Raw genomic sequence first — 27,186 nt, forward strand, 5'->3', positions numbered from 1 at the left:
GAAGCGCCATCGTGGGAATGGAAGTCGAAATTGTAGGAATTGATATATTTTAGGTCAAAGGCGTAGAGGAGTTATGTGGGTTTCAGAATTTTAATTTGAAAATTATTATTTTCTTAAAAAAACATAGATATTTTATTATTTTGAAATTCAAATTTTAAAAATAAACTAATTTTACCTAACAACTAAATATTTTCTTAAAATTGCCACATGGCATTTTTGTAATGTGATACTTGGCAAATTCTCATGGCTGACTTCCTTCCTATTAATAATAGATAGATATAGATTTATCTAGTAAAACTTTAATTTTATGGTCATATCCATAGTTTAAGCATTTTTATCATAATTTTAATCTAATCTCAAGTTGAAATCATCTTTCCGTTCTATTTCTAATATTAAATATTTTTAAATTTTTGATTATTGCTATTAAGTTGCCTAATATATAATATTTCATATTTTCATGTGGCCTTTATTAACTTTCGTCTTATTTAATATCATTATCCAGTTATATCCCTTAATATAATATAGATCAATGTGTGATTTTTTAATCTTGATATAAATATTTACATTATTTTAATTTAATACTCGAAATTATTAAACTGTTTAAATTTATTAATAATATTTTTAAGTATTATATAGTAAAATTTTCAATATTTTAATTTTATTATTTAATTAATTAATTAAGAAATAAGTTATATGTGGCTTTTTCTGGTTTTGCCATATGGCTGAATTAGCTATTAGTTAATAATTAATTAATTAATAACATTACATATGACTAATTTTAAAGTTGCTACTTGGCTTAAGGAGAAGACTTTTTCCTCTCATTTTAATAATATATAGATATATATATATATATATATATATATATATATATATATATATATATATATATATATATATATATATATATATGTGTGTGTGTGTGTGTGTGTGTGTGTGTGTGTGTGTGTGTGTGTGTGTGTGTGTGTGTGTGTGTGTGTGTGTGTGTGTGTGTGTGTGTGTGTGTGTGTGAGATTCCGAATTTGAAAAAGGAAGTTAATTAACTTGAGTCCCAAGTGTAACCAAAATGAAAAGAAAGAAAAAAGCTTCCCGCCAAAAGAAACACGTCTGTTCTTCCCTAATACCCAGTTTTGTACCAACAAATAATACTTTCCTTATTTTCCTAAAATATTAGTCCTCCGCGTGCAATTTTTTAAGAAACCTAATAAGTTCTTTATAAAGAACCTGAACATTAGCTATCGGCTATCGCCATTGTATTTGTTCAGGTTCTTCCTAATTTCATAGGAGTAATTCTTTCTTCTCTATCTGTTTTCATTGCGAATTTAAATTTTTCTTTCACAATACTCCAATTCTTAGTTCTCTTTGTATTTTCACAGAAGAGTCAAGAACAATTGCAGATTATCGATCATTGAAGGGTTGTTTTTTTCTTGCGATTCTTGTTATAATTTCTTTATTCATAATAGCAAATCAAAGACCAGCATGCCGATAGTATCACGGCTTCCTAGTGTTCGATTTTACCCAACTGATGCGGAGTTGATCTACTTTCTGAGAAAGTTCTTAAAGGGTAACTCTTTTCCCAGTGAATGCCCTATTCGACTTGCAGAAATCTATGGAGACCGGCCACCCTGGGAGATTTCTGATCATCCCGAAGAGAAAATTGGTTACTTTATTTCTCCTTTGAAGAAGCGGAAGGAATCAGACAAAAGGTTTCGCCGAACTTGCGCCAACGGGACATGGAAAGGCCAAACCAGTGGCGATCCTATCAAGAATGGTAAGGGCACTGTGGTGGGATTCAGAAAAAATTTTGTTTATCGAACTAGGGGTAGTAAACAATCAAAGCAAGATAAGATTAATTGGCTGATGAGAGAATATTACGTGGGGGATGATTACTTCAGGGAAAACAATATTCCTAAGCAAGATATTGTTCTTTGCCGAATCAAGAAGAATATTATAACAGAGAGAAATATGAAGAATGGGGTAACTATAGAGGAACAAGAAGTTGCTCAAGTAATAGCAGCTATGTTGTGTGAACCTGACTACAACAGTACACAGTCAGCAACAATTTGCCAACAACATCAGGATAATTATTTGAGAGGACTTAACAAAAATAGCCAAATTTTGACCACTTATGATACAGATGAAGCTACATTGGAGAATCATGGAGCCATCACCAACAGAGAGTACATGATGACAGAAGAAGCAAATACAACAGCCTGCGGGCAAGAAGAAGCATATGATCAATTATCCTTCCCTGGAATTCAGGAGCAATATTATGCTGAAGCTGATCTTAACGCAGATAACAGTGACTTCTCAGATCTTAACATAGATAACAGTGACTACTTGGAAGAACTAATGAATGGAATAGACGACATTGTTCCACATGATTGGTGGCACCAATTCTACTAGATAGACATGAAAAGAGTTAACATCTGATGTTTGTTAGAATTTTTTTGCCCAACTCAATATTATGTAAACAAGATGCATCATACTGCGATTATTCTTTTTTCTTTCTGGGTAGCCGAAATTATTCTTTAATGTGATTTCTTGTTTATATATTTTTTTTAAAATGAGTCCAGAAACTCTTTGGTATATATCATTAGTGCATGTTTTATGGCAAACGCAAAACTCATTAAAATGAATAACACACCTTTGAATCATCTTTTTTCTCTCGTAAATTTCCTATAAAAGACTACACTCATCAATCAATTTGAGCTAATTAAGAAACAAGATATACTGGAAGGAAAAGGATGCTAAGAGGATACCATATGCAATATAACACTGTCTAATTAAGAACTCAAAAGGAAAAACAGAGAGAGCCAGAGATCTGTGGGCAAGAAAAACTTATTTGCCTTCAGGATGGCAAGATGCTGGATTAAATCAGTCAGTCATACAATATTCTGATTTAGATGTAGGCTCATCAGCAAAGAAACATTCAGTTTTTCGCGATACGTTTTTTAATTACTCCATCATTAGTAATTCAATGTTATAATGCTGACCATTCAAAATTTAACGTAAAAAATTACTGAAAATATGCCCTTGCACAAAATAAATAATGCAACAAAGGTAGCTGTTGTCACTACACATCAATCCAATATATACATTAACTTTTCATCAGATTGGCGCCAAGCACTGTGTACCCATTCACAAGACTCAAAAGTTGTGATTTCCCAAAAAGCTCCTTTTTAAGGGGCGAGATACCTGAGGAAGTGGTTTTTTTCCTTCGACCCCACGATCTGTAGCCACATTACCAATATCGCCAAGCGCTTTCCTATTTCTCCCTTCTGCTGCCATATTCTTTTTCTGCGTTACTTCCCCAGGGACTGCCTCACCTGAACAATATAAAAGTCTATCTATATTAGCAGTATCAAACAAAATACCATTAACATTCAATACATAGTATAATATTTATAGAATTGATTATGTAATATCATATACTGAACCATCTTTCATCAACATTTCAAGAGGTTCACCCAATAAAGATGGATGGTGCACAAAGTGTATCTACTTAGTATCAAACAAAATACCACAAACATTCAAGAATATTTAGAGAATGATTATATGTAACATCATTTGGCATGATAGATGGTTCACCCTATAAGAAATGTTTATGTCCCTGAAAGTTTACTGAGAGACCTATCCATAAACCAATAGGCCACAGCTTCTTTCATCAGCTTAATTTTAACACAACCATTCTATTTTTTTGTTAAAAGGTAAAGAAACAACATATAATAATTGAATGTGCATCATTTACTGAAAAACTATATCACAAACAGCCAAATAGGTCGATTGGTTCACATAGGTATCCAACCTACAGAGAAAGTATGGAAGGAAATCAAATACTGAAGACTATAAGAGCTGAAATTAATAAGTAAACATATTATAATTATGTAGTTCCTGAATGACTTACCATTGCTATAAATTGGGTGTAAAAAAAGACTGTAATACTTCTTCAGGCTATCATGGTGCACTTCCAAATCAGGGAATTTCATCTACATACCTTTAGACAACAGGTTTTAGAAAGGGTCCAAGTGCCAAAGTTCTTTAAATGAGCATTAATTCTCCAGTGATTGGTGCTTTCCCGCTAATGAGGCAGTCCCCTGACTCTTCGCTTCACCTTTTAGAATGCTCAGCGAAGGAGGCATTAAATGTTCTATAAAATCATTGGGGCAAAGTAGGCGAAAAGAGGGCATTACAAATTTTCTTTAGAATTCGCAAAATAATAAACAAAAACATGCTTATAATGTTCCATCTCTAATAAATGGTTTAATACAAAAATAAATTGCATCAATTCTCGAATATAGAACCAATGTAACAGAGAAAAGGGGCAAAATATAACCAACAATGGCAAGCCCTACAAAGAATTATATTAAGTAAAAGAAAGTGTTTGAAGGAACTAGTAATACAATAATTCTAGATTAACTAATACAAATCTTTATATTACTATACTTGAATACTTGAATTCATACTAACATTAATTTATAGTAATATTACTTTTTAATGGTAGAGTTGAAAGAATTAGTAAGTGAAAGAAACAACTCCAGATTTAAAACTTAATCACATAAAAAACAGAGAAGGTATAACGAATTAGCAACACAAAAAAACCAAAGTAACTAATACTAATCTATCTATGATAACATGGTTCAGTGAACTTACAATGAAAAAGACTGAATAGCTTATATCAAGAATTCCTGCGGAGAAAGATTTAGTGATTGTTAAAGTAGAACTTGAATTCAAAAGACATTGAAATCATGTTACTGAGAATACCCCCAGAAGAATTGATGGGTTAGGAGTTAGAAATCGCGGTGTGGGATCGTGGGAATGAAGCGCCATCGTGGGAATGTAAGCCGAAATTGTTGGAATTGATATATTTTAGGTCAAAGGCGTAGAGGAGTTACATGGGTTTCAGAATTTTAATTTGAAAATTATTATTTCCTTAAAAAAAATATAGATATTTTATTATTTTGAAATTCAAATTTTAAAAATAAACTAATTTTACCTAACAACTAAATATTGTCTTAAAATTATCTCGTAGATAAGTACAGACGTCTCTGTAGAGATCTGCAAGACTCTATTAAATTTGTTCATGACTCATGAGACCTACGCAACCTAGTGCTCGATACCAACTTGTCACGTTACGAACTCCCATCGGAGCCGCGGCGATGCCTAACTCTACTTACTAATCAAGCCAACAACTATACAATTGTCTTAAAATTGTCACATGGCATTTTCATAATGTGACACTTCGCAAAATTCTCGTGGCTGACTTCCTTCCCATTAATAATAGATAGATAGATGGCTGACATCCTTCCTATTAATAATAGATAGATAGAAGATTGGCGAATTCTATAACTTTTGAGGATGAAAGGGTAACTTGTAGTATCTTTGGGTGCCAAATTTCAAAGTTAACTCATTCTTAAACCGCTCCTCCCATGTTCCCTCCTCATGCCATTGCGATTCTTTCTATAGGCGAAGATCTCAGTGAATCAGCCTTCAATCTACAAAGGTCATTTTTCTAATACATTTCATCTTTTTATTTTGGATATTTTGAATAGTAGTATATTTTTGTATACCCAGTTGGGAAATGCTTGGATTATTGTGTTTTCTTGTTTGTCTTTCAATTTAGTTTTGTTACTATTTAGTTTAATTATGGTATGTTTTTGTGAGTCTTAACGAAATGTGGATTCTGTTGTGTTTTTTTCTTGTTCTCTGAATCGGGTTCTGTGGGTCTGCTATAGAATTCAAGAATTAATACGTAATATGATAATTGATTGATATAAAAAGGATCATAAATTGTGCCATTAATTAATTAATTAGGATGGTACTTTGAAATGATTCGGAGTCACACTCCTTTTTGATGGGTGTATCATTGTTGCTACCAGTCTGAATTTCATTTGCAAGTAACTTCAAGGAATGTGTTTTTAGAAAGAAGTCATGAATTGATGTGCTATATGCTAGATGAGCAAATTCGTAGGGTTTTGTGAGGAAAGGAGTGGCTGGAAGAGGTAAAGTAATAGAAACAAAATGGAAATTTCTTTTTCTCTAAATTGCTTTCCTTTGGCATATAAATTCTAGTTTAGTTTTGATAGCCTACTGTAGAATAGAACCTGAAACCTCAATACTGCCACATGATGTTTGGGGAATTGCACAAGGGCTTTGAGTTAATTTATTGAAATGGAACTTTGAAATGATTACCTAGTTCATCCCTCTCAATAACAATAACATACCAAGTGTAATCCCACAAGTGGGGTCCGGAGAGGGTAGTGTGTACGCAGACCTAACCCCTACCTTGTGTTGGTGGAGAGGTTGTTTCTAATATATCCTTGGCTCAAGAAAGCAAAATAATAATAGAAGATGACATGTAAAGAGAAGCAGTAATAACAACAAGATAATAAGAAATCCAAAGCAGAAGGAACATCAAGTAGTAATAAAAATCTAAACAGAGGAAATACGAGATTGATAATAGTACTACTGATATGGAAAGGCAATATGCTCGAGTACCTACTACCCTTCAACTCTAATTTTCAACCTCCACACCCTCATGTCCAACTTCATGTCCTCGGTTAGCTGAAAATGCGTCATGTGCTGCCTAATCATCTCTCCCTAATATTTCTTAGGCGTACCTCTATCCCTCCTAGGGCCTCCAATGGCCAACTTCTCACACCTCCTCACAGGGGCATCCATGTCTCTCCTCTTCACGTGCCCGAAACATCTCAAGCTTACTTCCTGTATTTTGTCCACCACAGAGGCCATTCCCACTTTATCCCTCCGGATAGCAGTTGTTGCTAATCTTTTGATTCTGTGTATGAAGTGATTAACATCTGCAGAAGAGAGCGATAGCAGTCACCCTCTTTCTCCTCCCAATTTCAAGTCTGTTCCGTGGGAAATAGCCAGAATTGGAACTAATCCTTCTTTTTGACCCTTTCTGACTTCCACACGCCATTGCCTATAGTGTTTGGTTCATTAACTTCTGAGTATTGGTTAGTTTCCCACCTTTGTATTCTTTCCTTTAAGGTTGAGAGCATATCCATATCTTTAGTTTTCTAACGCCTTGTTTTTATGTGAAGAATGCAGTTTTCGAGGTAAGTTGTTTAGATAATGAACAGTGGATGTTTATAATTAGGGGGCATAGTTATGATGAAGACCACTGCAAGTGTTTGGATACGAATCGTGATTGCGTATCCAAGCTTTTGACACACAACAGAGGTTGGCTAGTAACTAGCTCCCTTTAGTATTTTCTTTCGGGGGAAGGTTCAATACTATCAAGGGAATATATGTGTATGCGTGTGTATAATATATAGCACCCAAGAATATGGTCTAGCGGTTAATAAAGTGGATGAAAATTATGGGAGACTAGAGTTCAACTCTCGGTATTGGCAAAAAAAGGGAATAGTCGAGGTGCGCGCAACGGACACCACCATTTCAAGAAGTGAAATATTAAATTGGTAGTCGCTTGATCTTTTCTCCCCATTTCACTGTCTCTGTATCTCTACTCCCTCAAAGATCACCTATGTCCTGCCTGTACTCCACTAGTTTTCTTTTAATGGGTGCAGCGCGTACGTTGTTATCATTATAGTGATGTGATGCTTTGATGGTGCAGCATATATGTCGCTGTCGTGATGTTGAAGTTTGCACAAGACCTGCCTTGGATGGAGAGTGCCTTTGCTTATTGAAATTTAATATTTTTTTATGGTTTATGGAAAATTAAGATTTTAGTTTTCTTGGTTGTCGCTAAATAGGGGTTCAAAGCATATTTGATCTTGTTTCTTGAATTGATATAGATATTTCTCTGGATATCAAAAGTAAAGAAGAACTGCACAAGTGCTCCCTGCAGCTTAAGATTATTTCATTATCGGTGTGAGAATTCATTATTTGTTTGACACTACATATTTTGAGTCAATTATTTACTAGTAGTAACTCGTAGAGAAGTGACACAATTTAATATAGTATTGTTTACCTGTTTGGTTTTCCTCCATAGTAGTATTTTATATCCACAATGTTCAAATAGGCAGCCACATGGAGTTGGATTTCATGGGCTTCGAGCTTGTTCGGCTTGATTTGGCAATGCGACTATGTAATCATTCTCTAATACACTCCATCGATGGAAGTAGTCAGTAACATTTAGCACCTTTTACTGGTAGGACCTCTGTTTTCTCGTTCTCTTTGGTGTACTGAAAAAGAAATGACATTCCTAATTGAAGCTAATGCAAACAAATGTGTGTTCATAGTTTTATATATCCGTGTGCTTATGTATTCCCTTTCTCCCAGTTTAGATGTCCTAAGGGATCACTTGTTTCACATGTTAGCTATGCTAGAATTAAAAAGCAAGATTGTTTATGTTGTGAATAATAACGAAGGGATAGTTATAAAATATTACATAGATTCCCACATAATTTAATGCATGTATTGTTTAATATCGTCAACACCCGCTGGATCAGGTTATGCGGGGATTATATTTTCTTATATGGCCTACCAAACACTGCATTGCTATCTTGATTGTGAAAAAGAGATTCAACAGCTAGAAACTGAAATATATTATTTGTAGTATCTGTTTGTTGTTGTTCAGAAAAGGAAAAAGGTAATGTGTTGGGTGAAACCCCCCCAAAACAGCAACTTCTAGTGGTCCATTGTTTACCATACTAACAAAAGCTTCCATCAAAATGTTGGCGGTGTTAGACGAACCCACAGGAAGATTCAGTGCCTTAGAAAAAGACTCACTCTGAGCAGTCTGAGAGACTCACAAAGAAAAAAGAGAGGCAGTGAGATTGAGAGAGTGAGGGCTGTGGCAAATGCAATGCATAGCTAATCAACAGTGCATTTCTGAAGACATTTCTGACTATCATGTGTGTGTGTGTCTGCTCCCTTTAGATTCTACTACGACTATTTAACTACTACTGCTACTGCATCTGAATGACTTGTTGGTTCCCCAAGTACATGCAAGCATGGCCGTCAAGTAATAAAGTAACTTTACAGTCGGATGTCGAATCAACAAAGATTTATAATAATTGTTAACTAAGCTAGCTAAAATCAATTAACTGCCCAAGGTAATCAAGAGTGATGATTTTTCTACTAAACTACTTTTGCAGAAATTAAACAAATAATTAACTAAACTAACACGAAGCAAGAGATTGTGATTGGATTTTAATCAGAGGAGATGAAGATTCCAGGATTGTAGTCAGTTTATCAATCCTATTGAGTTCGTGATTACACCTGTTAATCCGAATTATCTGTGGTTGCTAGTTGACCGAATCATTTATATAAATAGCATGTTCCCATAGTACTATTCATCTATCCACAATATATCAACCCTGTATTCTTTCGATGGACGAATTAATTACAACATTCAACTAAGTGAGACGGTTAGGTATATTCCTATTCTAACCGCGAAATCCTTCCCCGAGCCACGGGTTCAGAAACAAGCTCTCTCTAATTCTACTCTAATATTAGCATGGCTTTTCCAAGCATAGTGCATATAGTGGGATGAATCAGTAGCTACAACAGTTCACAAGTTAAAACTAGAATTAAAAGAAACAACCTTGTGACAACCACAACCCTAGAAAATAGAGTACTTAGCCACTCATAATTGTAGTAATAATTACACAAGTGTTTTGCATAAATAAGTTACTAAGAATAGATGAAGGAATGAGGAACTCGATGATTTTCTCCTCCAAAATTGCTCCACACGATATTCTAGCCTCCAGAAATCGTCCAACCCCCAAAAAGTAGGTTTAGAACCCCTTTTACACTTGTTGGGGACACGTAGGACCGAAAAGCCCCTCTCCAAGTCGAAATAGAAGGTTTCCTGGAAGTAGGGTAGGCGACAGGATGGACGCAGGGCACCCACCTGGACGGTGAATTATTTTAAGCCTGCCTTTGGCGTTTTGGTTGCAGGACACCCAACTTTTGCTTCTGCTGAATTTGGCGTTTTGGTTGGCGCCTTGCGCCCTTCTGGACGCCAAACTTTGCACTTCTTCCGAATTCCTTCCTTTTCGGCTTTAATTTGCGCAGATTCCTCCCAAATCACTTCCAATCGACCCCTACCAACATAAACACCAAAATTAAGCTCAAGTCATTCCATTACACATTAGAATTAACAATAGTTGGGCAAAAATGTAAGGCACTTAGTATGCAAAAACACGGATTTTTAGCCAAACATCACCTATGGTTGGCATTTTTGAAAATGAGATAAAATCAGGTAGCAGAATCCAATTTTAAAATAGCACAACTGTGTTTTTATTTAAGAATCTTATTTTTTCTTAGTTAAGAAAGAGGTTAATGCTTATCCTATATGTAGTACTGTACTCTTGATTTTCATGCTGATGTTAATGACTTTTTGAGGAGCTTGGAATTAAGTGGAAACTAGAGGAACAAAAGCAGGAGCTAGAGGATGTCTTTTTGGAGCATGTGGAATGAGTTTTGTGGTTTCTTACTTGTACGGTGCTCTTATCTTTATAATATTGAATCTAAGAAATATTTACTTGTCACTAGATATGCAGCAACTTGATATGTCATAAGTGGGATTATTAGGCGAGTTATTAGGGGTTCCGTAGTTAAATGGGAATGGAAAGAGCAATGTTTTGGTTTATATCTCTGTAAAATATTGGATGCTTTTTTCCACTCGATGATATGGTATCAAAGAAGCACTTCAAACTTTGTTTGGGTGGAGCAATTGAGTACAAAACAATTTGTGGCTGTATTCTTCATAGATATTTATTCATATGAACTTTTGTCCTATTACATCAATGATTATTACTTCTTTGCAGTTCCAAATGAAACAAATTGTGAAGATTTTGACGATAGTTTTTGGGGTATATGCCCTTTGGATAGGGTTGCTGCAGACATCAGTGGTTCCAGAGAGCTATACTTGGCTGGTGAGCTCTTATTGACAATGATTTCCTCTTCAGCATTTGCTTATTATGTTTTTCCACTTTGTAAATGTTCAAAAGTTGATGTTGTAGTTGCCTCTATACTTGATTGTGTCCCTTGGATGCTACGGTCTCTTAATGGTAGGTGTTGGTCTCATGAAATTTCCCACGTGCCCGCAAGAAGCTGTTTTCTTACAGCAGGTACAATTGCCTTGTTTTTTAAAACAGTTATTGTCAAGATTGTTTGTGTTGGGAGGTCCTCTGGGGATTTTGTAGTGAAATATGAGAAAAGAAAAATGATTGGGCATTTTGCTGAAGAAGTAGTAAGAGCGTTTCTTATTATGTTCATGTGTTGATCTGGTTCGTGAAATTAAGTTTGCTGTCATGGTTTTTACTTACTGAAAATCCACATCCCAGCCCGCAGGAACAAAAGTTGTTGTTTGTTTCCGAAAGACTTTTTAACTGATCTTGATATCTGTAGATTTCAATTTTGCTCCTACTGGTATTAACTATTAAGGCACGGTTATTAAGATCCAATCCAATATATTAATTAATTAAAGATAAACCAACTATCAATCATGTGTGGAACATTCATTAGTGGACACACTATGCTCTAAACCATCAATTTCTTAAAGCTTGCTCCATTCTCTATGGTTTTCCTTTTCTTTGATTGATTTCCTTCTCTCTTTTTTTACGCAGATACACTTCTTTATATAATATTTACCACTTTTCTTTAGGTTCCTTAAAAATTATATTATGTACTATTTACATACAAAAACTAAAAGAATGATCCCTTAAAATTAGGCTGTAACCACTATCCTTGCCCCCACCCCCTCATGTCGACCCCCTCTCCCTCTCACTCAAGTCTATCAGTTATAGAAAGCCATTAAAATCACGTTTTCATTCCATTTTGAAGAATGAATTCAAAATATTTATTTCTCTTCATACAAATCAACCCAAATCCCTTTTTCTTCATACAAATTTATTGATATTATCTCTAAAATTGATGCAGTTTCTAAGTTTGAATTGGAAAATTGAGTTTTGTAAAAAATAGTATTTTGTTTGGATTGGCTGTTGTTGCAAATGATTGCGAATATCCTTTGGAGTTTATGTCTCAATTTTGCTGGAGTTCGGTGAAGATTAGAGTTGGTTTTGGTGGGAATTTCAAATTGAAACTCGAAGAAAAAGAAGAACAATGATGTATAAATAAGTTATACTGTATTTTGTATATCAAGTGTATCACACTGGACATACAAATAACATACAATAATATAATTGTATGCAAGTTGTATGTGGGCTTCTTTTCCCTGATTGTATACAAATTGTAAATAAACAGTTAGTTTTTAAAAATTATAAAACCTAGAAAAACGGGTAAATAAGTTTCTATTATAGTATGTATATAAAAAATGTCCTCTTTTTTAACTGGTGTCCAGTTGATATAACAACGGCAACCTCTGCATTTCCACAAAAGAAATTATTGGAGCAAGTCATTCGAACAGATTATTTGACAGGCATAAAGGGGGACCAAAATACTTGAAATTGTTAAAATTGAGAAATTTTGATAAACAATTTTAACCATTAGAGTATGTGACTGAATGTATGATATTTATTCATATATTAATCAGAGGTCTCCGTTAGAACCCTAGGAGTGGAGAAAACTCGATAACGAGTGCTTTCTCTTTTTGTAAATCCTATACAAGCCCAATCTGAATTTATTTAACCAATAAGTTTTGAATACTTGATTTATATAGCAAAAAGAAAAAGGAAAAACAATTTTAAGCAAGAAAATAGTTACTCCATCTCCAATTTGTGTGTCACGCGTTATCTAATATCAGTAATTTCTATAACTATGAAACATGGGTTAGGTGTAATTCCCCGATTATAGCAGGATTATTATTGGGTAAAAATTACATAATTATTTTTTTCCTTTTATTAGGGAGTTTATATTTCTGAGTTATCAAGGCAATGCGTTTGGTCGGTAATACGGAGTCAACGAGGCGCCAAAATTTACCCGCCAAAAAAAGCCTGGGCCCACATAATGGACCCGACCCGCCCTCCATTCGGTTTTGCAGTCACCGGCCACCGTCTGAGAAGTCAGCTTCAATTGTTTTACCAAAATATCCTTGTCGATGAGGATATAGTCTTGGGGAAACAAATAAATAAGGGAGTATAGGATTTTCTTTTCTGTAAATGGATAGAAATTAGACAAATATCCAAAAATGAAAAAGTAGAAAATTGGGCCAGGAAATAGTAAGGTTAATTTGAAATGTTTTTATTCAGATTCAGATTCTTCTATCAAATTATTTTTGTTTAATACTGTTTAGTGGTAAATCTATATATATCTATCTATATTATATTAAAAGCACGAAAGTCTTTAGCGAAATGTCGTTCGCCTTATTTACCCTTTAAACAGTTCACATTGGACAACATAGTAATTTGAGTATTTCATTAATACTTACGTATAGTAATTTAATTAATTCCCCTATAATTTACAAATGGTCATTTATTGTTAATAATATATTGCATAAACTTTCGCTACAACGTTTGTCTGTCTATCCGTTTATACTTTGGAGTAAATTTCTCCATTCTCCTTCTTAGGTTTTGGAGACGTTTTTTTGTAGTTATAAAATTTTGCCTAAATTAGGAAAGTTCGTCGTTCAACTCTATTTATATTTTGGGCTATTAAAATTTCTCTTTTCTCTTTTTAAGTTTAGGAGACCTTTTTGTAGTTAATAAAATGTTGATAATTCTTACTACACAAAATAGTTATTTAATAATTTTTTAATATTTAAGATTTTGAGATCAACTAAAATTTTAGTTACTAAATTTTTTTCTTATTTAAACTGTGTAGTAATTAGATCCTAATATTTAGGACTTCAAAACCGATTAAGATTTTACTATTCAAAATAAGGTGTACTAATCAAATTTTAGGCAAAAACAAAGATGCACAATTCCAAATCACTGTGGGTACGTTTATTTATTTTTTTAAATGTGCTCTCTCAATTTATGCCTATAGTTATGTGCATATTAATTCTTCTTCTTTTATATCCTTCTGCACAAAAATATCTACAAAGCCAAAAAGTATTTATGAGGAAAAAAATGAGGATTTGTTGTTCTAGAAATTTAACCTCCTAAAATAAAATCGTACATATCGGAGATGTATTTAAATATTTCTAAAAGATTTTATCCGTGTCAACACTATAGACTTTTTGATAGGCGAATTTAATTTGAATAGGAATAGATTGAATAATATTTATTATATATTCCTAATAAAATTGAAAATTATTTTTAAAATATTGTAATTATTCTCGGACAATTTGTTATTTATATTTATTTTATTTTTTGGTAATTATATATATTTTATTACCAAGTAAACATTATGTACAAAAAATAAAAATAAAATTGACTGAGAGCTGGACATTTCTCCATCTCAGGTAAGTAAAGCTCCTACAAACTTCAAAAACAACTAGGAAGCAACAAACAATCACAAAGAATTTTCAATCACAACTCAGAGTTCCTATGCAATAAGTAATTAATATTCATCTTATGTATAACCGTAATTGATAAAAAGTAACAAACTCCTTATATAGCATATTTTGAAATATTTTGTTCAATTGTAACATAAAAGTTAAGTAAGAAATTTATACATATTATTTTTGGTAAATTTATTGTGAAAAATAACTTTAATTGTATAATTAGAAATTTAAAAGTACATGTGCTTTATTAAACCGTTAGAGTTATTATATCGGATGCAAATAGTAGATGTGTAATTATTTTATCTAAGTTACCCGGGTGACATAATAAAAATTTCTTCTCAACGTTTTCAATTTTTTAAATTCAAATATTTAAATTCGCAAGAGAAATGAAAAACTAAAATACTCAGTTTTTTATTAAATAAATTATTTGTTTTTTTATAAAAGTATTTTAAAATTATAAACCATTAAAAAAATTTGGATCAAACCAAACAAACTGTTAATAAAATGAGAACGGACTATAGACATATATCGAAACTAAATATCAATTTAAAACTGATGATAAAGAACAAAATTGTAATTCTGATTTTTAACATATATTCCATATTTTGACTCCTTATAAAATAATATTTATATACATATCCTTTCGAATCCATCAACAGTAAGTAATTCTATTTCAGTCATACACTCTTGCTTACATAAGAAGGCAACTTCCGGATGCATGGGGACGTAGAATCTGAATGCACGCTTATAACTTGGGAAGAAGAAAAAAAAAGCTCACTCCAAAATGAAAAAAGAGTAAATTAATCTTAATGTACTTTTTAGATTCTACTTTTGCGATAGTGATTTATATTAATTAGGTTAAATATTTAGCTGAGTATCGATAGAGATGATTAGGAACCTCTACATAGTTTTTTCCTTTATCGAGTTAGCTAAATGTGATCAACAATCATTAATTTTAAGAACTTATATTTTTTTGTTTAACTTTTATTAATACTTAACTCAAACATAATTTTTAATATAATAATTATATGATCTTTTAAAATTTTGTAATCATAAAGATTGGGTACACGTGCAACGCATGTACCAAGAGTCTAGTATTATATTTAAAGCATGAATGCCCTTAGCGAAATGTTGTTTGCCTTTTTTACCCTTTTAAAATAGAAGTTACACTGAATAATATAGTCATTTAATTATTCCCCTAATAGTTAGCACTTTTAAGTCAACTAGAATTTTACTTATTAAAGTTTTCCTTATTTAAACTAGTACATAAGAAATCCTAATATTTAGGGCATTAAAATAAATCAATTGAACAAATTGTTTATAGATTTTTCTTTTTCTTATACGTGCATACAAACTAATTAGAAACGTACATATCCAATTTCATTAAGCATTTTATGGTTCCATTAAATGCGTACTTTAATCCCAAATTAAATGATAAAACTATCGTATATACATCAAAATCTATATAATTATTTTCTTGAAAAATATACTTATGTCATTAAAGTGTAGTTTATATTTTGACTACCCATAATCTTTAACCCATTCTGACCATCTAAAATTATGAATACTATGAAAAACTTAAAAATTAAATTTTAAAATAATGCAGACGAAATATATGAAAAAGTAATAAAAACATAAATATATAGCTCACTATTGTGTGGAAACAACATAAACATAATCATAATCATTGGAAACAATTACTGTTATTTAAAATATGTAGAATTTTAAATCAGTTAAAATTTTGATTATTGAATTTTTCATTTGAATTATGTAGAAAAATCTAATAATTAAAAATTTAAATCAATAAAGATTTTACCTTAGATAAATTCTTTCCTTATTTGAACTATGCAATATAACTATAACACATTGCATGTTAATCTTAATATTCAAAACTTCAAAATCAACTTAAATTTTATTTATTGAATTTTTGTATAATATTTAAAAAATTACGGTCAGTAATTATTTTAACATGCAAAATCATAAAGAAAAATGTATTCTAAATGAGTATAATTTACTCAATAATGGCAGAATATCATATACACAATAATTATTTTTCTATTAATATTTGCAGACTTGAAGCAATAAGAATGAAATGGTAAAAGATAAAAATATATTCTAAATGAGATATCATTAATTATTTCTTCTTTTTTTTTCTCATAAATATTCCAAAAATGACAGCTCCCTATATTATTATATATTATGTTATTGTTTTTATAAATTATTAATTAAATATTAGTCATCTTTAAAGTTTATAATGCCACTTATCAATTTGTATTATTTGAAAAATTATCGTAATAAAAGTATTTTTTACTCGTTTGTTTCTATATTAGGAAAACAACTAACAATAATTTTTATAAGTTATCCTTATTATTCTTTGAAGACTTCCATTTACATGATTTCTCTACTAAATGGGATCAACATTTCTAATTTTAGAAAGTTATCTAATTTATTTTTATTTTATAATTCAATTATATTATTTAATAATATTTAATTTATGTAATTTTTTAAAAAAAATTATTCATTGACATGAAAAACACGCACAAAACGCGTATCCTAAGACTAGTTTAGGTAAAAAGTACATGTCAATTATTATTTAATACTGATGCATAACTTATGGAAAAACCAAGTACTGTGCATTTACTGTTTTAGCGCATCCATTGAATTATATTTTTTCGTGAATTTATATTTTAAAAAAAGAAATATTCAATTAAAGATGATGTTTTCTTAACTTTTAGAAATTGGAGAGAACAGATGCCTTAAGTATTTTGACGAAGATCAATGTAATTGTCCACTCTTGCCTTTTTTTAATTTGACCATTAGTTAAGAGGAAAACTCTGAAAAAAATGGGTCATACTTTTAGCACTTGTAAAGTGCATTTAAAAATTAAAATACCTTTAAACTTTATATTAGTACATATTCTCTTTCTCCTATATCAAATAGATTCTATAGATATCTATTGTCTTCTAAATTATCAACATCGCCTTTGTAAATGTTAATATCAAGATACTTTTTATTTTCTTTCTAGTCCATGTTTTTGGACTCACATACACAAAAAATTATGATGTACAAAATAAAAAATATCAAGCATATTAATTAATAGTTTAATTAGTGAGAGAATTTCGAGTAACAAATAAAAAATTTTAAAAAATTGAATTCCTTCATATCTTAATTTCAGTTAATCAAAACTCAATAAAATTATACCAAAATTACACAATAAAAGCGAAGGGACTATTTGAATACTTAATGTGTGTAATAATTGTTAAAAATAGTGGTAAATCTTACAGTACTAGAATAAGACGATTTTGAAAAGATTTTCGAGAAAGACTTCTTCAAATGTAATGTCCACAACAAAAGGCAGGCCAACGAGAACAGGTCATGCAGAATTGACAAGCTTACGAAGAAGGATTGCACATGTTATCTTACATGAATCCAACATCAAAATGTGAGAAAAAAGTGAAGAGTTTTATAAGTCACAATGTAAATTTACATGGTGCGTGCGCTGTTGAGCTCGATGTGACGTAGCTCGAAAAATAAATTAGTGCAGGTCTATACCTAAAGCGAACAATATAAGCCATGAACTTGAGTTGTGACATCAAATATTTGAACTAAATGTCACCTTAAGAGTTTCAAGTTAGTTGTAAATTACAAACTTACGACGTTGAATACGAAAAATTTATTAGCCTACGCTTAAAAGTAAAATTATTGTCACCAAAAATTTAAAATATATTCTTAAGACAAAATAAATAGGAAAATTATACATAAATGTATTATTTTTATATATAACGTAATCAAACAGTCGGACTTCGGACTTACAAAATTAGTCATATTTGGCTCTCTTAAGTATGATTATATTTTAAAACAAGCCAATTTATGTTAACTTTGCTACCATTAAAAGATATTTTATCACCCTAATCGGAAATCAAGATACTATGGCATGATTGTTTCTAGTATTAATTAAAAGATAAGGATTCAATAAGTACACAGCTTTTTAAGTTTTAGAATAATAAGGAAAATATCCTTTTCTTTAATAAATTACATAACAAGAGAACATAAAAAGTAAGATTCTACGATAGAAGTTTGTTTGATTTATTTTTACAAGAAATTGAACTTTTTCTCAAAAAGCTGTTTCTCGTTCATCTTTTTTGGTTCTAGTATTATTATTATTTTAAATTTTAAACATAAGGGATTAGGAATAAAGAAACTTCGGTTGAGTAAGGAGCATTTCTTTATATATGAATTTTACGCAATGCAAGTTCGATACTAAATGATTAATGAAATATCTAAAATTAGTTTGTCCTTTGTTTGTTTATTTAATTTAAGGGGCACTAATGTAAAAGCAAAGCACCCCATATTTTGATTAAAGAGAATCAGAAAGATCATGTTGGTGGGAAAACCAAAGAATATAAAAAAATAATAGTAAGAGTAATAATAATCTGTGAGAATAAGAAAAGTCCCGTGAGAAGAGTAGATGCACAATCTAGAAATGAGCGTAAATGAATGTGATTCCAACCATTTTTTTAAACTTTTCTAAATTGGTTTATGGGTCCCACACACCACCTCACCACCCACCCACCCACGCACATATCTGTCACTCCTGTTCCAAAAACGTTTCAGCTCTTTCTCTCTCTCTAATTCTTGCTTGATCTTTCCTCGTCAGAAAACTTATCTTCCTTGTTCATTTTGTGGTTACACCAAATAATTCTTCTTTATTCATATCTATTCACTTTTAATTTTTCTTCCCAAAAAGGAAAAAGAAACCGTCATCCATTTCTCATCCGTAATCTGCAGTTTCATTTTCACCCTATGTATGTAACATTACCAAGATCCGATTTTTCTTTTATTTTCTTTTTTGGGATTTCGATTGACTGATTGCATAGGAATTTGCAGGATCAAGATGAGGTCTTTTTATTGAAGAAGCTCAACCTAACAGCTTTCTCCAGGCTCTCTTTTTAATTGTTTTGGTAAGCTTTATTTTTATTTGTTATTGGATGTTTGGATTAATTTTCAGACTATTGAATCTTATCAGTTGGAAAATATTATCCAAAAGGGAAAAGTTTTAATCTTTTTCATTGGTCTTGTGATTAGTATATAGTTTTAGGAAGATCAAAAATCTTTGGTTTGTACTTTGTATGTCATAACAACAACAACAACCCAGTACTTTGACTTACTTTGTATGTCAAATTGATTGAAATTAGGAGTCAGAATAAGTTAGTATTATTTGATAAAGAAATTCAACCTTTGTTTGCTTGTTTTCAGATATGAGTATGATTCCAAAAGTTTCATAGAATGGATTTATCAGAATTTATGGTGTAGCAATCTTCCATTGGAGTCTTTGGGTTTATTATGGTAATGTTACCTATGGTTTCAGTGAATTGCAGATTCCATGGGAAAAAAATTGGCTTTGGTTTCTGTATTTCCGACAGCAAGACTGGTTCAGATTTTGTTTATTAATTTTATAAAAATGAAATGGATAGATATATTCATTTCCTGGCGGTCGGGGGTGAATGAAGATCTATTCATCTAAAATGAGATGAAGATGAGTCTTTATGGTTCCAAATCTTGTAAAGTTGTGAAGTGGAACTAATAAGTTTCAAGCGGTTGTCTTTTGAAAGAAAAATAAGGAAAAATTATGGCTAGTGTGGTGGATGCACTTATCACTCTGTTACAGTCATTGTGGTTAGGAGTAAAAACACATAGTTGGGAGGATGGCTTAAGATGACTATTTTACGATTCTCAGCTTAAATGGATAGTATGATGAGTAAATGTGGTTATTGAAGTTTTTGATAGGTGTTAATGACTTTTTTTATTGCATATATCCAGGTCTTCTTAATCATTGTTGTTAAAATGTGATCCAATGATTGTGAGTTTAAATGGCATATATCTTTTCCTTTTTCTGCAGTTGAACTTGCTCAAATCTCTTAGTAGATCTTGCTTTGAAAAATGTATAGAGGCAGCAACACTAACACTCCACTTCCTATTTTCGTGGATGAGAACGGTTTCCAGTATCCTGCTACTGCACCAAATCAACTTCAATTATTTGGAAGCTGTGAGTTTCTGTTATGTTAGTATACATTTAAAAAGGATAAGAAAATTTTAAACAGAAATAAGCTAAGGAAACCTCCAATACCCTTATATATTATCAGCAGTTCCAAGCTCTTAAAGTATTAAGTAACTTTATTTGTATTGAGCTAATTAGTACTAGTAAGTCTTACCTTGTCTGCTTTTCTACTTATGATGCTGAGATTCTGAAGTTTCTCATTGACAAATAATTGGAAAAAGGTTACTTTTACCTTTTTATGCCTTTTAGAAGTGTTTCTCCTGCTCCTCTTTGTGACCAAGTTGTTGTTCATCTTAAATGTTCTATTTATACTAAAAAGTATTGCATTGTCCTTGGTAACTCTAGATTTTAAAGGAAAGACCAAAGGCAGTGGCAGGCATATCTCAGCTGAATATCCGTTGGAAGAGGAAGTGAAAATAGAGTTGGGGTTTCGTTTGGAAGTGTCTGGCTTAAATATTTTAGCTTTAGCCTCACATTTTTTACTCAAAAGGTCCCTAATGTTTACCCATAACTTCAAGTACATCCTTAAAATATACTAACTAACAAAGAACATCCCTCATCTTCACAAAAAATGGACAGTTTTCGTCCCAACTAAAACGGAAGTTTACAAACTAACGACATCCTTGTTTTCCCTTCCTTTTTAATGAATTCTCGCTTAACCTCTCTCTCTCATAACACATACTGATAGCTTTCGTTTCCCCCAATTTTCTTGCTCTAAATTACCTCTTCTAATATAGATCAGAGCCGTGGCTGTGGAGGTTGCGAAGTTTCTAGACTGACAACTGCTCTAGTACTACAATTCCGCCTCCGACTATTAACTCGTAACTAACACAGTCCCAACAAGAAACATGAAATCCTTCAATGAAATTTGAGTAGAGACAGAGTGAGGGTGTTATTTCAAGACAATACCTTCGGGTCTTGGATACTTTCTTTAAACTGAGGAATCGGTTAGAGCTATAAAGTAGTACTAACATATTTTTGGAGGTTTCTCGTTTTAATGAAATTCAAGCTTTCACTGAATAATTTCAAGCATCTTAGTGAAATTGCTCCAACCAGGACACCTTTTGATATTCGTAATCCCACTTCAAGTGCTTTCCCTACAAGGTTCTTGTGAGTTAATTTTAAGAGTTTAAAAGACTATCAGTTCTGTTCCAATGAGTTCTCAGTTTACATGTAGCTTTTCTTTCTCCCTCTATCACTCACAAAAACATACAGCTTTGTTTTTCCCAAATTCCCGTTTTAGTTTTTCATGCAAAGAGGCTTCAGTGAGCAGTCTACCGGTAGTTTATAGACTTCCATTTGAGTTTGGATGAGACCTGTCACTTTTAGCAAATATGAAGGACGTGCATGTTTAACTGGCATATTTTAGTGATTCAGTTGAACGTATGGGTAAACCTGAAGGATTTTTTGGGTTAAAAACCCTTTAGCTTAACTTCGATAATATAGCTTTAAATAATGAAGTAGAGTTAAAAGTTGGCACTATATTATATTATTATTTGAGATTGCAACATTTATGTGCTAACAAAAAATATTTGAAGAGCATATCAAGTTAACTTTGAAGAGGAAAACTTTAGTATTATAGATTTCACATCTAAGTTTATGCTCAAGGATAACAATAGTCAGTGAGCTATTGCAGAAAAATTTTCAAGGCATCACCCGATATCTAGTTTGATATTTTCTTGTACTTATACTAAGCATGTTAATTTTGCTGCACCCCTAATGAACTCATATCAGATTGTTATACAAAAGCCTTTACAATGTGCCTTTTCTTTTGCTACAGTTCCACTTGGATCCAATGCTGATCCTGTAAATAATTTTGTAAATGAGCACCTGATTCGGCACAATAAACGAGGCAGGGAAGCTGAAGGTGTTTCCCGGCAGCAAAAGCTTCAAATTTCCTTGAACCACAATGTGGTTCATGATGACACTGAACGGCTAGCTAATATTCCTGGCCAGAATCTTGTTTCAACTGGTTTAAAGTTATCATATGATGATGATGAACCCAATTCTTCGGTCACTTCTGCAAGTGGAAGTATGAATGCATCAGCATCAGTTATGATGTCTCTAGGTGACAACATTAAAACGGAGCTGGAGCGCCAGAAGAAAGAATTTGATCAATATATTAAGACTCAGGTATGGTACTACATTTTTCTAACATTCGAATTTGTTTTATTGTAGACTGTCTTTTCAGTTATTGTCTGTGTCCTAACAGTTAGTAAATGGCTCTTTTAGGAAAGTGCCCAAGTTTTTACTCTTTCTCACTTTTGTTGCGACTTATTTTTTTCATGTTTCTCTGCTTCTTTGGCATAAGACTAACTCGATTTTTCTCAAAATGAGCCATGGCTATTGAACACGTGAATATTTATTTCTTCTGCTTATATTAATTGCCCTTTTCTTGTGTTAAAACTGATAAGATGCTCTTTTTGGCTCCATTGTCGCAGCTCTGTACCATCGTGCGCTTTCTGTTTGTATTAAAAAATAAATGAAAACATATGTGCAGATAATAAGATATTAGTTACAAAATATCTGGAAGGAGTAAGAAATTTAGAAAGTTGGTTATTTTTGGAATTGGTCAGTCACACACCTATGCATATTTTGGCCATCTTAAAGAAAAAGAATAACATGTGGCATCTTTTTAAAAAGCAATTATAAAATGGTCATAACTGTATTTGGTAACATTAACTTCAGTCTCTTAGGAACAACTACCAATGTACAAATTACTTAAACTTCATATGTTGCACAAGTTTATTTAATGTTGTTATTGCATTGGCCTTTTACAGGAAGAAACTTGGGCTAGAGGTGTGAGAGACATAAAACAGAGACATATGGCTTCGTTAGTGACTGCACTCGAGAAAAATGTCGGCACTAAGTTGCAAGAGAAGGATATTGAGTTAGAGAACATAAACCGGAAGAACAGAGAACTGGTTGAACGAATGAAGCAAGTTACAGCAGAAGCACAAAATTGGTGTTATAGAGCCAAGTGTAACGAATCTTTAGTCAGCACATTACGAACGAACCTTCAACAAGCGATGCAATCTGCTGAACAAGGAAAAGAAGGGACGGGAGACAATGAGCTAGACGATGCTGTGTCCTGCATTGATCCAAACAATTGGCTCAGCATCCCTAGTGGTTCTGGGAAAGGTACATCGGCGAAAAAAGCCAATTTGAAGTGCAAGGTGTGCAAATTGAAGGAGGTATCCATCTTATTGATGCCTTGTAGACACTTGTGTTTATGTAAAGACTGTGAAGGATTAGTTAATGTATGTCCTATCTGCCAGTTGATGACAACTGCTGGTGTTGAGGTGCTCTTGTCTTGAAATATGAACAAAATTTAAAACAAAGGCCGAAGAAATAATCTCATAAAGATTCTAGATAATCATTGTGGCTTTACTTTGTGTATTTACTGTACAGAAGTAATTTCTTCAAATTGGGGATTAATTATAATGGTTCTTCTTGATGCTTCATTTGGATATGGCCATTAATTTTCTACTTCAATGGTTCATTTGTGTTTCTTATCAAAAGCTTATTTGCATTAGACAGTGATCGATCACATTTTGCTCAGTGTTAATCATATTAATCCTCAGAAATGCCTTCTGAATAAACAGTGACAGAAGCAGGACTTAAATACAAATTGGGGTGGAGGCAAATGGGAAGGAAGAAAAATATAACCAATCAGTGAAAGCACATGTTAACCAGCAAGGGTTGTGGCGGAACAATAAGTACTTTGTCATCCTTAACTAGAGGTCTCGGCTTCGATCCCTGGATATGGAGTCTTCTTTATTAGGGAGCGTTTTACCTCTCAATGTTGGAAATTTGAATTTAGTCGGGCGACACCAAAAAAAGAGAGAAAGACATAGTTAAAACAATGTGTTAGTTACTAGAGTAGCTTGAACCATAAGTTGGTACGTATGAATTCCTTGACATTTGCTAACACACTTTTTTAGTTACTTTTACTCATGAAATGTATAGATTGATATATAGGATAGGTGTGATTACAATTATTAATCTTTTATTTGGTGATATAATAATATGTATTTAAGGTATTAAGCCTGCATCAGCGATAACACAAAGAGGTGTCTTCCTAATGCTTCCTTGATTAGTTTTATGCTTAATATGCAGGCACCATGAAGAGAAAGCTATAAAAAAAATAATTCCTTGTAGACTATTCAATCTTGTGAGTTGTGAGTCTGACCTAACGAAATCGAAATGAAGAAAGAGATGAACAGAGACAAGTAACCAACTAATGAATGAATATAAACTATTTTTCTTTTTGGCCTGTCAGTATGGCAAGTTTTGACTTGAACTTGGCCTAACCCCAACTATTCCGATAGGAAGTAAACCTGAGTGCTAATTCAAGTTCCTTTTAACTTACCAACAAGGTTGTGGTAGAGTGATAAGTACTCTTTCAACGTTAACCAGAAGTTTCGAGTTTAAGCTCTGGGTATGAAATTGTCTTTGTTAGGGAACGCTTTACCTCAATGTGGGATTTTCCGGCGCGAATTCGAATTTAGTCGGGTCCCAATACAGATACCGAACACCGGAAGAAAAACAAAAAAAAAAATCCTTTAACTTAGGCATGGACCTTACCAATTGAGTTGTACCCTACTTTAAAGAATTTTAATACTAGTTTAATTTTTTTCTCATATTTTTAATTGTATATATATATATATATATATATATATATATATATATATATAATATAAGATAAAAATGCTTTGCTTGAGTGGGAGAAGTTATTGTCAACGTTGCTTTACAAACATTTGTTGCCTTGAAAGATGTTTAACAACAACAACAACACACGGTTGGCATGTTGTCAAGTTGTTGCTGTGAAATGTATGCATGACATTAAAATTGGAGTCAACGAGATCCACTATAATTTTTTGGCCTACTGTTTTCCTATAATCTTGTCGACTTTACAACTATCAAAATATAAAGAGTATTTTAAGCACCGGTATGTTAAACTATTTGCATAATTCGATCACTTATCAAGTAATTATAAATAAATTTTTATGATGAGCATCTATATACATATATAAAAGAGGGCAAAAATAGGATGACTTGACACCTCTCTTTGGCCAAGGAATTCATTTATCTTTTTTTCTCCTTTTTTTTTTGTTTTCCCACCCTCATTTTTCTATTTATCTTATTTTTAATAGCTAAAAATTTGTCCTTAAGTACAATTACTCAACTTTTTTCCTCCCCCATAATTGTGTCTTTATTGGATACTTAATGTCAATTTATGTTCTCTTTCAAGCTTTACCCCTCCCTCTATCTTCCGATCCGTTGCTATATCCCTTTAATTTGGTGATTATATATGTCACTAACTCCAAATACTGTTTAATGTATAATGTTTTTGCATCCTTTTGTATTCCCCATATATGCCTATATAAGCTCACTAAGTACATCACAAACCCTAAATCATGATTTGTTGATAAAACTACTTTCTATTCAAGAATTAATGAAGTTGCTTTTAGCTTAAAGAATACTGAAATGGTACGGCCGTCACACATGCACTAGCAATTTGGTTGAATTGTAAAATCAAAGAAATTGGTTTGCGACATCAGTTGTGCATTTCAATATCGAGGCTTTGTTTGGCGCTTTGTCCAAGGAAAGTATGCGGCACTAGAGAAGATGTTGATGAATGTATTTATACATTCTAAGTTCTCAATTTAGGTAAATCGTATGGATACTATTTTTTTTTTTTGAAGTCTTTCTGCAATTTTATAAATCATGCCTGAAGTTTCACTAAAATATTTTTATTTTATATAGATTTTAGTGTTACAATGAACGGTGATGGTGCAATGCAAGAATGGACTCAATTGCAGTGGGGGGATTTTGTATGCACTGGTACGACAACAGTGTCACATGAAGGCAGAGATAACCAAATTAACATGAGCCTCATATTTCGTCTGCAGAATATTTACCGAAGTTTCAACGCTCATCTTCAATTTTCTTCGACATAGAACCGTTCGTTTTTCCTGGATGAGGAAGTATCCGTGTCCCAGGCTTCGAGTATGCCATACAACACTGAGACAGAAATTACAATGCACTGATAATTGAAATAAATGTTTATTGATTGTGGGTTCGTTTCTTTTACGTATCTTACTTCTAAAGTTAATACATACACACAATTTGTTTCCCGCTAGATACTTCTATATTTAATGTATATATTGCTGTAGTTCTAATACAACTATTGTTGTTTCTCTTCATGTTGTGAATGTGAAATTAAAGTGTTGGACCACCAGAGAAGATATTTATAGTTGTGATTTAGTTGACTTCTGCAATTAATTGTTTATACATACATGAAAATTTTATTGTGTTATCTCAATTATATTTATAAAAACTATTAAACATTTCATAAATGCATTGATTTATTTAATGATCGCATGAAACGCTGATAAATTCACTAGTTAATTGATAAATTGAGATAAAAATGATAGTTAATATGTTGTAATATGTTAAATTTTAATAAGCTGTTTGGTACAAGGGATAATGATAATAATCTCGGAATAAAATTTGAGATTATATTTATCGCATGTTTGGTTATAGGTATTAGCTAATTTCTGGATAAATTTTACACTAAAATGGTAGAATTAACTATCTCATATAGTAGTATATACAGTAAAAATCGGTCTCAAGAGTTAGGTGAATTAAGAAGTGGCACGTGTCAAGGATGACCGGTCAGCAGTGACTCAACCATGGTGACATCGGATACAAAAATATGGCCGGATAAGAGACAATTCCTTTTATGACTGTTATAGAAACGTTATAGAGACCCCAAGATTCCTCCGGC

At 32.2% G+C, this 27,186-nt stretch overlaps 3 protein-coding genes across 9 annotated transcripts; all 3 read left to right on the forward strand.

Moving 5' to 3' along the window:
• Positions 1-1,476: 1,476 nt before the first annotated feature.
• On the forward strand, positions 1,477-2,138 carry LOC107778790 (NAC domain-containing protein 78-like). Its single transcript, XM_075247433.1, has 2 exons — positions 1,477-2,048; positions 2,135-2,138. The coding sequence occupies exons 1-2, from the start codon at positions 1,477-1,479 to the stop codon at positions 2,136-2,138; spliced, it is 576 nt and encodes a 191-aa protein (XP_075103534.1).
• Positions 2,139-5,182: 3,044 nt separating this feature from the next.
• LOC107778787 (uncharacterized) lies at positions 5,183-13,107 on the forward strand. Of its 6 annotated transcripts, XM_016599091.2 has the most exons (5): positions 5,208-5,500; positions 7,595-10,426; positions 10,758-10,865; positions 10,953-11,060; positions 12,796-13,107. In XM_016599091.2, the coding sequence occupies exons 2-5, from the start codon at positions 10,382-10,384 to the stop codon at positions 13,030-13,032; spliced, it is 498 nt and encodes a 165-aa protein (XP_016454577.2). In that variant the 5' UTR covers positions 5,208-5,500; positions 7,595-10,381; the 3' UTR covers positions 13,033-13,107. The 6 variants fall into 6 exon arrangements, 1 of the variants encoding a protein (XP_016454577.2); XR_012706660.1 differs by lacking the exon at positions 12,796-13,107 and having other exon boundaries at positions 5,206-5,500; positions 7,595-8,131; positions 10,758-11,201; XR_012706662.1 differs by lacking the exon at positions 12,796-13,107 and having other exon boundaries at positions 5,206-5,500; positions 7,595-8,131; positions 10,822-11,201.
• A 5,817-nt stretch (positions 13,108-18,924) lies between these two features.
• On the forward strand, positions 18,925-23,857 carry LOC107778788 (E3 ubiquitin-protein ligase BOI). 2 transcript variants are annotated; one of them, XM_016599096.2, is made up of 6 exons: positions 18,925-19,140; positions 19,223-19,296; positions 19,592-19,681; positions 20,235-20,381; positions 22,174-22,526; positions 23,174-23,857. In XM_016599096.2, exons 4-6 carry the CDS (start codon positions 20,276-20,278, stop codon positions 23,708-23,710), a joined length of 996 nt encoding a protein of 331 aa, XP_016454582.1. In that variant the 5' UTR covers positions 18,925-19,140; positions 19,223-19,296; positions 19,592-19,681; positions 20,235-20,275; the 3' UTR covers positions 23,711-23,857. The 2 variants fall into 2 exon arrangements, with proteins under 2 accessions (XP_016454582.1, XP_016454581.1); XM_016599095.2 differs by lacking the exon at positions 19,592-19,681 and having other exon boundaries at positions 18,928-19,140.
• The last annotated feature ends 3,329 nt before the right edge of the window (positions 23,858-27,186 follow it).

This window comes from Nicotiana tabacum, chromosome 24 (assembly GCF_000715075.1).
Source record: "Nicotiana tabacum cultivar K326 chromosome 24, ASM71507v2, whole genome shotgun sequence".
NCBI classification, from domain to species: Eukaryota; Viridiplantae; Streptophyta; class Magnoliopsida; order Solanales; family Solanaceae; genus Nicotiana; species Nicotiana tabacum.

Excerpts from the sequence above, each read along its gene's own strand:
- LOC107778790 (XM_075247433.1), top strand. The coding sequence starts at position 1,477 with ATGCCGATAGTATCACGGCTTCCTAGTGTTCGATTTTACCCAACTGAT.
- LOC107778787 (XM_016599091.2), top strand. The coding sequence starts at position 10,382 with ATGTCTTTTTGGAGCATGTGGAATGAGTTTTGTGGTTTCTTACTT. Across the intron at positions 10,427-10,757 it reads AGTTTTGTGGTTTCTTACTT|TTCCAAATGAAACAAATTGT; the intron begins GTACGGTGCTCT and ends ACTTCTTTGCAG. Across the intron at positions 10,866-10,952 it reads CAGAGAGCTATACTTGGCTG|TTGCCTCTATACTTGATTGT; the intron begins GTGAGCTCTTAT and ends TTGATGTTGTAG.
- LOC107778788 (XM_016599096.2), top strand. The coding sequence starts at position 20,276 with ATGTATAGAGGCAGCAACACTAACACTCCACTTCCTATTTTCGTGGAT. Across the intron at positions 20,382-22,173 it reads ACTTCAATTATTTGGAAGCT|TTCCACTTGGATCCAATGCT; the intron begins GTGAGTTTCTGT and ends CTTTTGCTACAG. Across the intron at positions 22,527-23,173 it reads ATCAATATATTAAGACTCAG|GAAGAAACTTGGGCTAGAGG; the intron begins GTATGGTACTAC and ends GGCCTTTTACAG.